Source organism: Chiloscyllium plagiosum, chromosome 20 (genome assembly GCF_004010195.1).
Source record: "Chiloscyllium plagiosum isolate BGI_BamShark_2017 chromosome 20, ASM401019v2, whole genome shotgun sequence".
NCBI lineage: Eukaryota > Metazoa > Chordata > Chondrichthyes > Orectolobiformes > Hemiscylliidae > Chiloscyllium > Chiloscyllium plagiosum.
In genome coordinates, this window is record NC_057729.1 from 918332 (window position 1) to 930697 (window position 12366).

At 44.0% G+C, this 12366-nt stretch overlaps 1 protein-coding gene across 2 annotated transcripts in view; it reads right to left on the reverse strand.

The window, feature by feature from the left end:
• Positions 1–9264: 9264 nt before the first annotated feature.
• The window catches only part of LOC122559975 (androgen-induced gene 1 protein-like), a 15768-nt gene continuing 12666 nt past the window's right edge, over positions 9265–12366 (reverse strand). For both annotated transcript variants that reach the window (XR_006314609.1, XM_043710091.1), the window contains one exon: positions 9265–9803. Coding sequence is in view for 1 of the 2 variants with exons in the window: in XM_043710091.1 (XP_043566026.1) it covers positions 9772–9803 (32 nt within the window). In the remaining variant the exon portion in view is untranslated. The remainder of the gene's footprint in view (positions 9804–12366) is intronic.

Genomic DNA, 12366 nt, shown 5'->3' on the forward strand with positions numbered 1-12366 from the left:
GAGTATTAAACAACAGAAATCAAACATAAGAACTTAAAAGTTCAAGACAGTGTTATGTCTGGCGCTGTAGTTCAGCAAAAGGGAATTGATGATCCTGTGGGAAAGAGTAGGAGTTCTCACACTAATATCACACAAACAGCAAGTCTGACAGGGAAGCTAGGAGCTGGGATGAAACATTAGTTGCAGAAGAATGAACCATCTGACAAAACAGAATCACATCAGAACTGAGAAATCTTTACTCTGAAGAAAAGAGAAAGCCAGAGTCAGATCTCTCTGTTAAAAAGAGGCATTCTCCAAAAACACAGCAGGTCATTCTGGAAATGCAGTTCCCTGGGATTGTCCATGATGATGAATGAAGAAGTTTTGAGAATCTGACCTCAGCTTCTGGTTGACACCATCCAAAAACACATCAGCCTTAAAACCTTGACTGGGCATGTCTACAGCAGCTCTCCTCTAAACCTATCACTCTCCAATTTGTCACTGTTTACCTGACATCCAGTATTGGACGAGCAGAAATTCTGGAATAATTGCAGCCCAATCCTTGATACAAACACTGTTCACCACCCAATAACTTCATCTTAATCTCTAGGAGTAAGTGAGGCTGAACCAAACTGGTCACAACCTCAGTGTCAGAGCTAATTCTGAGGTGAGCTTTTGTTTGTGTATCTACACTATCACACAGACTGTTTATTTCCACCCTGAAAATCATCATTGATTTTGCTGAATCTTGATGCTTATGGGTTGCTGAAACTCTTACTCTTGCCTTTCTTATCTCCAGTCTCCACTATTCTCACACACTCCTGGCCACTGTCCACATTCTTCCTCCATAATCTTCAACTCATCCAAAACTGCTGCCCAGATTCTGAGTCACACCAAGTCCCATCTGCCCATCACCCCTCTCCTCACTGAGTAATGGACATGAGTCTAACAAAACCTCTCATTCTGACTTTAAATTCTCTCCATGTCCTTATGGTAACAAGACAAGGAAGTATTTAGTGAATGTTACTTCCTTTTATTTTCTGATAACAATCAGCCCCACCACTAACCTGCAATCCTCCTTTACCTTTGATTTTCATGTAACTGAACACCATCAATTGAACACGACACCGCCTTCTCCCAAAATATAGGTTAAGGATAGCCCTAGTTATGACAGGAATCTGGACCTGGTATGATTCAGGTAGAGCCGGAACAGCTTCTTTCTTCTCATTTCCCATGAATTTAAACCCATCTCTCCCACACCAATCTTTGAGCCATGTTTACCCCTTTAGTCTTGCTGACCCTGTGTCAATTAGCATATAGGTAAAAACAATGACTGCAGATGCTGGAAACCAGAGTTTAGATTAGAGAGGTGCTGGAAAAGCACAGCAGTTTAGGCAGCATCTGAGGAGCAGTAAAATCGACATTTCAGGCAAAAGTCCTTCGTGTAGAGAGAGGAGGAAATCTTCTTCAAGACAGGCATCCTTGCAAGAGGATTCGCAGTAGGGTTAAAATCAGCTAGGTAAAAACAATGACTGCAGATGCTGGAAACCAGAGTTTAGATTAGAGAGGCGCTGGAAAAGCACAGCAGTGCAGGCAGTATCCGAGGAGCAGTAAAATCGACGTTTCCTGATGAAGGGCTTTTGCCCGAAATGTCGATTTTATTGCTCCTCGGATGCTGCCTGAACTGCTGTGATCTTCCAGCACCACTCTGATCTAAACTCAATTAGATGTGGCTCAGGGAGTAATCCAGACATTATAACTGTTGTGATTGTAGCAAGGTCAGCCAGCTAGACCTCATGGAATACAAGTTCCCTGATTGAGGCTGTTAATCTGGTCCAATCAGGGAGATAAAGACTGGAGAGGCTGGGACTTTTCTGATTGGAGCGCAAGAGCTTGAGACGCGACTTTATATAAGTTTATAAAATAATGAGGGGTATAGATAAGGTTAATGGTAGTTGTCTTTTCCCTAGGATGGGGGATTTCAAGACGAGAGGGCACATTTTTAAATGGAGAGGAGAAAGATTTAAAAAAGACATGAGCAAATTTTTTACATAGAGGGTGGTTCGTATGTGGAATGAACTTCCTGAGGAAGTGGTGTATGTGGGTACAATTACAACGTTTAAAAGACATTTGGATAAGTACATGATAGGAAAGATTTGGAGGGATATGGGCCAGGAGCAGACAAGTTGGACTACTTTAGTTGGAATAATGTTTGACATGGACTGGTTGGATCAAAGGGTCTGTTTCTGTGCTAGGTGACTCTATGACCTGGCTGACAGATAAGGGTAAATGTCAGGGATATTGAGTCTCTGAAAGCCTGACTCAGTGAGAGGCAATCTAATGTCAAAGGCTATGAATTTGTAAATAAAGCATGATTCGTGACGGGATGCTGGCATCTGAAGAGTTATTTCATATCTTTTTGGTTCTGCTTTAAATTAGCCCCTAGCTGCTTGTATTCCCTCGTTAGAACCTCTTCTTGGTCGGTCTATACTGTTGGTACTTATGTGGGGTCAACAACTGGATCTTTCCCCCACATTCCATGTTCCTCAGCAGCCCAGATATCTTGAATCCGGGCACCAGACAGCCTATATAGCCTTTCGGACTTCCATGCGTGGCCACAAAGAACGGTGTCTATTCCCTTGACTATATTATCCCTGATTACAACTATATTTTGTTTCTCCCCAGTGTTGAATGGCTCCTTGTACATTGGTTTGCTCATTCTCCCTGCAGACCTTGCTCTCAATCACACAAGGAACAAAAATCTCAAACTTGTTAAACAAACTCAGGGGCCCAAACTCCTGCAGCACTACCTTCTGGATCCCTTTAACTGCCTATCTCATAGTCACATGCTCCTGTTCCAGATGACTGACTGAATTTGAGGTAGTCAAAAAGTGTGGTGCTGGAAAAGCACAGCTGGTCAGGCAGCATCCAAAGAGCAGGAGAGTCACTGTTTCAACTCTTTGTCAGGAGTGCAGGTGAAGGGAGTCAGGGGGAAAGGGGGCTGGGAGATAGACGGAAGGGGGTGGGTGGGAATGCAATAGGTAGATAAAGCTGTGGAGGGATGCTAATAGGTCGGAATGGAGAGTGGAGCGGATAGGTGGGAAGGAGGATGGACAGGCAGGACAGTACAAGGGGGCGGTGCCGAGTTGGAGGGTTGGATCTGGGATAAGGTGGGTGGAGGGAAGATGAGGAAACTGGTGAAATCGACATTGTTCCCGTGTGGTTGGAGGGTCGCAAGGTGGAAGAAGTGGTGTTCTTCCTCCAGATGTTGGGTGGCTAAGATTTGGTGATGGAGGAAGCCCAGGACTTGCATGTCCTTGGCGGAGTGGGAGGGATAGTTGAAGTGTTCAGCCACAGGGCAATGGAGTTGTTTGGTGCATGTGTCCCCGAGATGTTCTCTGAAATGTCCCTCAAGTTGCTGTCCTCTCTCTCCCCAATATAGAGGAGACCACATTTTGAGCATCGGACACAGATGAGGTGTGGGAAAATCTCTGCAGGATGTGGAAGGATCCTTTGGGGCCCTGGATGGAGGTGAGTGGGAGGTGTGGGCCCAAGTTTTACACCTCTTGTGGTGGCAAGGGAAGGTGCTGGAAGTGGAAGGTGGTTGGTGAGGGGGTGGTGGACTTCATAAGGGAGTCATGGAGGAAATGGTCTGCAGAATACTGAAAAGGGGTGGGGAGGGAAATATGTGTTTGGTGGTGCAGTCTGACTGTAGGTGGCAGAGAATGATGCGTTGTATCTGGAGGTTGGTGGGGTGGAAGGTGAGGACTGCGGGGGGGGGGGAGGTTCTGTCCTTGTTGCGGTTGGAGGAGTGGGGTTCAAGGGCGGAGGTGCAGGAAGTGGAGGAGATGCGTCCAGAGGTTGGTGGGGTGTTCTCATTGTGGTCTCCTGTACATTGGGGAGACAGGATGCCAATTTGTGGAACATTTCAGAGAACACCTCTGGGACACACACCCCAAACAATCCCACCACCCTGTGACCAAACACTTCAACTCCCCCTCCCACTCCGCTAAGGACATGCAAGTCCTCGGCCTCCTCCATCACCAAATTCTAGCCACCCAACGACTGGAGGAAGAATACCTCATCTTCCATCTTGGGACCTTCTGTCTGCACGGAATCAACGTCGATTTCACCAGTTTCCTCATCTCTCCTTCCCTCACGGCCAACCTTGCAACTATGGCACCACCATCTTGAACTGTCCCGCCTGTCCATCTTCCTTCCTACCCATCCACTCCACTCTGACCTATCGCCATCACCCCCCGCCTTCATCTATCTATCGCATTCCTACCTACCTTTCTGCAGCCCCACCCCCTCCCATTTATCTCAATGTGTGACCTCGCATGTCGATTTTATTTACTTAGTATTTCATTTTTTGAAAAACATTCCCACTGAACTTTTCATTTTTAATCTATAAAATATTTCTATTTAACTTTAATCAGAAAGTAACTTAGAATGGATAGTCAGATTAGTAGCTATTATCAACCAATTTACGGTTTTAGAGTTATAGAGATGTACAGCATGGGAACAGACCCTTCGGTCCAACCCGTCCATGCTGACCAGATATCCCAACCCAGTCTCGTCCCACCTGCCAGCACCCGGCCCATATCCCTCCAAACCCTTCCTATTCATATACCCATCCAAATGCCTCTTAAATGTTGGAATTGTACCAGAATCCAACACTTCCTCTGGCAGCTCATTCCATACCCATGCCACCCTCTGTGTGAAAATGTTGGTCCTTAGGTCTCTTTTATATTTTTCCCCTCTCACCCTAAACCTATGCCCTCTAGTTCTGGACTCCCCCACCCCAGGGAAAAGACTTTTGTCTATTTATCCTATCCATGCCCCTCATAATTTTGTAAACCTCTATAAGGTCACCCTTCAGCCTCCAACGCTCCAGGGAAAACAGCCCCAGCCTCTTCAGTCTTGCCCTATAGCTCAAATCCTCCAACCCTGGCACCATCCTTGTAAATCTTTTCTGAACCCATTCAAGTTTCACAACATCTTTCCGATAGGAAGACTAGAATTGCACACAATATTCCAACAGTGGCCTAACCAATGTACTGTACAGCTGCAACATGACCTCCCAACTCCTGTACTCAATAGTCTGACCAATAAAGGAAAGCATACCAAACGCCTTCTTTATTATCCTATCTACCTGCAACTCCACTGTCAAGGAGCTCCAAGGTGTCTTTGTTCAGCAACACTCCCTAGGACCTTACCATTCAGCGTATAAGTCCTGCTAAGATTTGCTTTCACAAAATGCAGCACCTCGCATTTATCTGATCTCCATCTGCAACTTCTCAGCCCATTGGCCCATCTGATCAAGATCCTGTTGTAATCTGAGGTAACCTTCTTCGCTGTCCACCACACCTCCAATTTTGGTGTCATCTGCAAACTTACTAACTGTACTCTTATGCTCACATCCAAATCATTTATATAAATGACAAAAAGTAGTGGATCCAGCACCGATCCTTGTGGCACTCCACTGGTCACAGGCCTTCAGTCTGAAAAACAACCCTCAACCACCACCCTCTGACTTCTACCTTTGAACCAGTTCTGTATCCAAATGGCTAGTTCTCCCTGTATTCCATGAGATCTAACCTTGCTAATGAGTCTCCCATGGGGAACCTTGTTGAACGCCTTACTGAAGACAATATAGATCACATCTACCATTCTGCCCTCATCAATCTTCTTTGTTACTTCCTCAAATAACTCAATCAAGTTTGTGAGACATGATTTCCCACACACAAAGCCATGTTGACTATCCCTAATCAGTCCTTGCCTTTCCAAATACATGTACATCCTGTCTCTCAGGATTCCCTCCAACAACATGCCCACACTGAGGTCAGGCTCACCGTTCTATAGTTCCCTGGCTTGTCTTGACCGCCCTTCTTAAACAGGGGCACCACGTTTGCCAATCTCCAGTCTTCCATCACCTCACCTGTGACTATCGATGATACAAATATGTCAGCAATAGGCCCAGCAATCACTTCTCTAGCTTCCTGGGTACACGTTCTCGAGTACACCTGATCAGGTCGGGGATTTATCCACCTTTACCCGTTTCAAGAGACCCAGCACTTCCTCCTCTGTAATCTGGACATTTTGCAAGATGTCACCATCTATTTTCCTACAGTCTATATCCTCCATATCCTTTTCCACAATAAATACTGATGCAAAATACTCATTTAGTATCACCCCCATATTCTGCGGCTCCACACAAAGGCTGCCTTGCTGATCTTTGAGGAGCCCTATTCTCTCCCTAGTTACCCTTTTGTCCTTAATGTATTTGTAAAAACAATTTGGATTCTCCTTAATTCTATTTGCCAAAACTATCCCAAGTCCCCTTTTTGCCCTCCTGATTTCCCTCTTAAGTATACTCCTATTTCCTTTATACTCTTCTAAGGATTCACTCGATCGATCCTGTCTATACCTTACTTATGCTTCCCTCTTTTTCTTAACCAAATCCTCAATTTCTTTAGTCATCCAGCATTCCCTATACCTACCAGCCTTTCCTTTCACCCTGACAGTAATATACTTTCTCTGGACTCTCGTTATCTCATTTCTGAAGGCTTCCCATTTTCCAGCCGTCCCTTTACCTGCGAAGATCTGCCCCCAATCAGCTTTCGAAAGTTCTTGCCTCACACTGTCCTGTGATGTCACTTCTTTCGTGCTAGGCCCCTGAATGTGAACCTCAATTTATCCTGTTATAGAGACCTTACAAACTATGAACCAAAAAACTAAGCAAAAAAAGCACCTGTTCCCCTTAGCACTAAATTCCCACACTGCTCTAAAATCCCAAAAATGTATACTCATTTGTGCTGTGCCTCACTCCAGATATGATCTCTCCTTCCTGACTGTGCCAAGCTCACCGATCCTGCTTAAGGAGGCAGTAACAGGTCATTGAAAAAAACCACAATATGATCAGGCAGCAACAACACTGTATTGTGGAAAGGTTTGACAATCATGTTTGACAAATTTATTACAATTCTTTGAGTATACAAGTAGGTAGATAAAGTGGGACCAGTAGATGTAGTGCATTTTCATTTTCAAAAGACATTCAATAAGGTGCAACATAAATCTAACCTAAAAAAGGCTACTGCACAAGAAATTGGATGGATGTATTAGCTTGGATAATTAACAGGAAACAGAGAATTGGGATAAAAGAATCATTAACAGACTAGCAAACTAGTGTGCTGCTGCATGTACTAGTACTAGAGCCTAATGTTTATGATCAATATCAATGATTTGTGACCAAGTTTGCTGATGCTACAAACATAGATAGTAAAGCAAATTGTGAATAGTCTACAAAGGAACATAGAATAGGTTAAGTGTGATGGCAAAATTTGACAGATGGAATGTGAAAATTAGCTTGTCCAATTTGTCAGCCCTTCATTTCTGATGAAGGGCTTATGCCTGAAACGTCGATTCTCCGGCTCCTTGGATGCTGTCTGCCCTGCTGCGCTTTTCCAATAACACACTCTCGACCCTTGTCCAATTTGTCACGATCCAAAATGCTTCAGTACAGAAGGAGTTGGATGTCTTTGTGCATGAAACAGTGGAGGTTAGCAGGCAGGTAAGGGAAGTAACAAGGTAAATGAAATGCTGGCCTTTACATGCAAGGGAAATGGAGGATAAAAGTCAGGAAATCTTGGTACAATTGCACAGGGCATTGGTTAGATCACACTTGGAATATTGTGTATTGTTTTGGTTTCCTGTTTAAGGATAAACTTGCAATGAAGGCAGTTCAGAGAAGGTTCACTTCATAAAATCCTCAGATGAAGAAGTTTATTTTCTTTCATTTTTCATGGAATGTCAGCATTGCCGACAAGGGCAGTATTTGTTCCCATATCTAGCTGCCTTTGAACTGAGTGGTTTGCTCGGTCCATTTCAGAGGGCAGTTAAGAATCAACAACATTGCTGTGGGTCAGGCATCACATGTAGATCCAGACTAGGTAAGGACAGATTGCTTTACCAGAAAGGACATTAGTGAACCTAATTAGTTTTTTACAACAATAAATGATAGCTGATATGGTCACCATTACTAAGACCAGCTTTCAATTCCAGATTTATTAATTGGATTTAAATTCTACCAGATCCCACATGCCTAGACAGCCTGGGCCTCTACTTGTCCAGTCACATTATACTTGGAGATGATGGTGTAGTGGTAAAGGTTGGCCTAAACTTACTGGAGTTTAGACAAATGAAAAGGGTTTCTTTTTAAAAAAAGGGCTTGTCAGGAGGGATGCTCAGAGGATTCTAGAACTCAGGAAGCAGCTTTAGAATAAGAGGTTTCCATTTAAGAGATCTTTCTTCTCTGAGGGTTGTTCAGACATTTCTCTTCCAGACAGCAGCAGAGGCTGGGTCACTGAAAATAATCAAGGCTAAGCTACACAGATTTTTGATCACAAGGTAGTCAAGCATCATGGACCCTGGACAGGAAAGTTAAGGTCACAATCAAACCAGCCACAATCGTACGGAATGGCATAGCAGGCTCAAGGTGCCAAATGAGCTCTTTTAAGCTTGTCCCCATGAGCGAGTTTTGGGTTAAACAGTAATTCTGGTTTTTCCTTTTCCCAACAACCAAGTCTTTGATGAGTTCAGGTATAAATGAATTAGAGCACAAAACAGAACAAGCTGTGACTCAGCTGGAATAGCCCTTACGTGAGCAGAAAGCACATATTCTCCAGAGATGAGATGTGCGCTTTACCCTATTGTGTTAAGGCACGACTCCTGCCAGTTGTTAGATCTAGAAATTTGATTAATGATAAAGTTGCAGGTAGCTAGGATAGTGAAGGCGGCGTTTGGTATGCCTTCCTTTATTGGTCAGAGTATTGAGTACAGGCCATTATTTAGACCTATCGGAAAGATGTTGTGAAACTTGAAAGGGTGCAGAAAAGATTTACAAGGATGTTGCTAGGGTCGAAGGATGTGAGCTACAGGGAGAGGTTGAACAGGCTGGGGCTGTTTTCCCTCGAGCATCAGAGGCTGAGGGGTGACCTTACAGAGGTTTACAAAATTATGAGGGGCATGGATAGGATAAATAGACAAAGTCTTTTCCCTGGGGTGGGGGAGTCCAGAACTAGAGGGCACAGGTTTAGGGTGAGAGGGGAAAGATATAAAAGAGACCTACGGGGCAACGTTTTCCACACAGAGGGTGGTGCATGTATGGAATGAGCTGCCAGAGGAAGTGGTGGAGGCTGGTACAATTGCAGCAGTTAAGAGGCATTGGTATATGAATAGGAAGGGTTTGGAGGGATATGGGCTGGGTGCTGGCAGGTGGGACTAGATTAGGTTGGGATATCCGACGGCATGGACAGGTTGGACTGAAAGGACTGTTTCCGTGCTGTACGTCTCTATGACTCTATATAACATCAGTAGGAAATCAAAAGGCTCTTGCAGATTGAGGCTCGGCATAGAGTCACCAGACCAGCAGAGACTGAGGTCTGACAAAGGCTCACTGAGCCCAGCTGAGACTCAAGCCCGACACAGACTTAAGGACCAGTTACTGATTATGTCACCAGCTGCAAGCAACTGTAACTGCTCTACTACCTTCAGATGTCTGATTGTGGTGCTGGGGTGGGGCTTAGTAACTCAATACAACAGATAGTTCTCACAGCATTCCATCTTATTGGAGATTAACCAGAAGTAAAAGTCTGAGAAAGAAAGGATATTTCATTGTGAACACTGCTATTGTTGGTGACCCTTACACTAAGTGATCACGGGCTCAAAATTAAGATGTCACAGCAACGTTTCAGCAGTCATCATGGTATTCAAATCTAAACAGTCACCACCTCACTTTGATTTTCTCATGGATTCCACATTTCCTGAAATAAAACAACACAAAAACAGTCAGAAAAACAGCAAGTATTAGCAATAGACAGGCTAGAATGTAATTATGTGCTAAAGGTTACAGATTAAGTTTCCTCAAAACTGTCCCCATCAAACAGGTCCAACATAAGGTTAGATACAGACTAAAGCTCCTTTGACTCTTTTAAACTCAAAATAAAACACTTTCTACAATGTCACCAATAACTAATCGCAACGGCAGGTACAGCATGGCGATAGACAAAAGTGAAGCTCTCTTTACGTGCCCATCAAATGCTCCTAAGACAGATCAGCAGGGGGTTAGATAGAGTGAAGGTACCTCTACTCTTCTGAACAAAAACAGAAAGCTTCCTCAACATTGTCCCGAAACAACCCTGTGAGTGGGACAGTATGGAATTAAATACAGAGTAAATCTCTCTCTCCTCTTTTAATCTGAAACCTCCTTTCTACATTGTTCCCCCATCAACCACTCCCAGGACACTCTAAGGAGCAGAGGAGAGAGTAAAGCTGTCTCTATTCTTTTCACCTGAAAGTGAAGTTCCCTCGACACTTTTCCCATCAAACACTCCCCAGATAAGTGTTCAAAGTTTGTGTGAAGATTTGTAGCTCGGGTGCTCGTTGTTGTGGTTCTGTTCGCCGAGCTGGAAGTTTTTGTTGCAAACGTTTCGTCCCCTGGCTAGGCGACATCATCAGTGCTTGGGAGCCTCCTGCGAAGCGCTTCTTTGATGTTTCCTCCGGTGTTTATTGTTAGCTGTCTTCCTGTTTGTCCTATATAGTGTTTAATGCAGTCCTTGCATGGAATTTTGTACACTACATTCGTCTTGCTCATGTTGGGTATCGGGTCCTTCGTTCTGATGAGTTGTTGTCAGAGCGTGGCTGTTGGTTTGTGTGCCGTTATGAGTCCTAGGGGTCGCAGTAGTCTGGCAGTCAGTTCCGAGATGCTCCTGATGTATCACTACTATCATAGGGCAAGCCAGACAGAACAGCCAGGGAATTCCTAGAGGCATGGCATTCATCCACAAACTCCATCAACAAACACATCGACCTGGACCCAATATACCAACCACTACAGCGGACAGCTGAAACTGACAACCGGAAGCGGCAGGGACAGACCACTATAAACACCGGAGGAAACATCAAAGAAGCGCTTCGCAGGAGGCTCCCAAGCACTGATGATGTCGCCTAGCCAGGGGACGAAACGTTTGCAACAAAAACTTCCAGCTCGCCGAACAGAACCACAACAACTCCCCAGATAGGGACAAGATAGGATTAGATACAGAATAAAACTACCATTGTACTGTCCACATCAAACACTCCTAGGACAGGTACAGCATGGGGTTAGACAGAGTGTAAAGCTCCCTTGACACTGTCTCCATCAAATACTACCAGGACAGATATTGTACAGGACTAGATATAAAGTAAAGCCCAATCTAATTCTTTAAATGGAAAGCAAAACCCTCATGACACTGTCCCCACCAAATACTCGAGGACAGGAACTGCATAGGTGCAGACAGAGAAAAGCTCCTTCCCGTCTTCTAAACCAAATGTAAAGCTTCTTCTATTCTTTTAAACTGAAAGTTCTCTTTACTCTCTACCACCCCCTGAAGGAATTCAGATGTGACACAAGCAAATTATTTAAGCTTTCGTATTCTAAAGCTTTGATGTCTTAAGTTTTAAAACGTCCAAAACTAAAGAAAATGAGTTTTGAGGCTCCAAAACACCAGGAAATCATGAGAGGAAGGTAGTGTGCACAGAGCACAAAAAGACCAACCCTGAAGTGGTGAAAATTCTCATCGATAATGTAATATCTGCAGTGAAGATGAAGGTGTCCATGCTTTTGGTGCAAGACCTTCATAATCATGCAAAGTATTCACCCAATCACTGATAGCTGGAGCAGCAAGAATTACACGTTGTAGAGTGCAATGTAGAGTACAACGTTAGTTGTACAGAGACAGACAGTTGTTGGAGGAATTCTGCAATTCTAGTTTTCACACCCTGACAGTGGAGTAAGGCATGGACATCAACATTTTGTTTTTCAACCAGAATCTGAACTTGCTTATAAGACTGTCCTTGCAGAAATCTTTAAACTGACTGTTTGCAACAGTTTCTCTTTTGTGGCAGCAATCAAGCAATTTTATATTAACAGTGATCTTGATTTATAGAAGATGGTAATATTTATATCAAATGGAGCTGAGCCTTGCAACAAAATCAGGTATTTGTCAGATCAAAATAGTATTGCTCAGAGAAGATCTGGAAACATTTGATGCAAGGGTATCATTTACGCAGAGTACTGAAATACTTCTAAGAATAATTTGTACAACATTCAACAAGTCATAGAGTCAGAGATGTACAGCATGGAAACAGACCCTTCGGTCCAACCCGTCCATGCTGACCAGATATCCCAACCCAATCTAGTCCCACCTGCCAGCACCCAGCCCATATCCCTCCAAACCCTTCCTATTCATATACCCATCCAAATGCCTCTTAAATGTTGCAATTGTACCAGCCTCCACCACTTCCTCTGGCAGCTCATTCCATACACAGACTATCCTCTGCATGGAA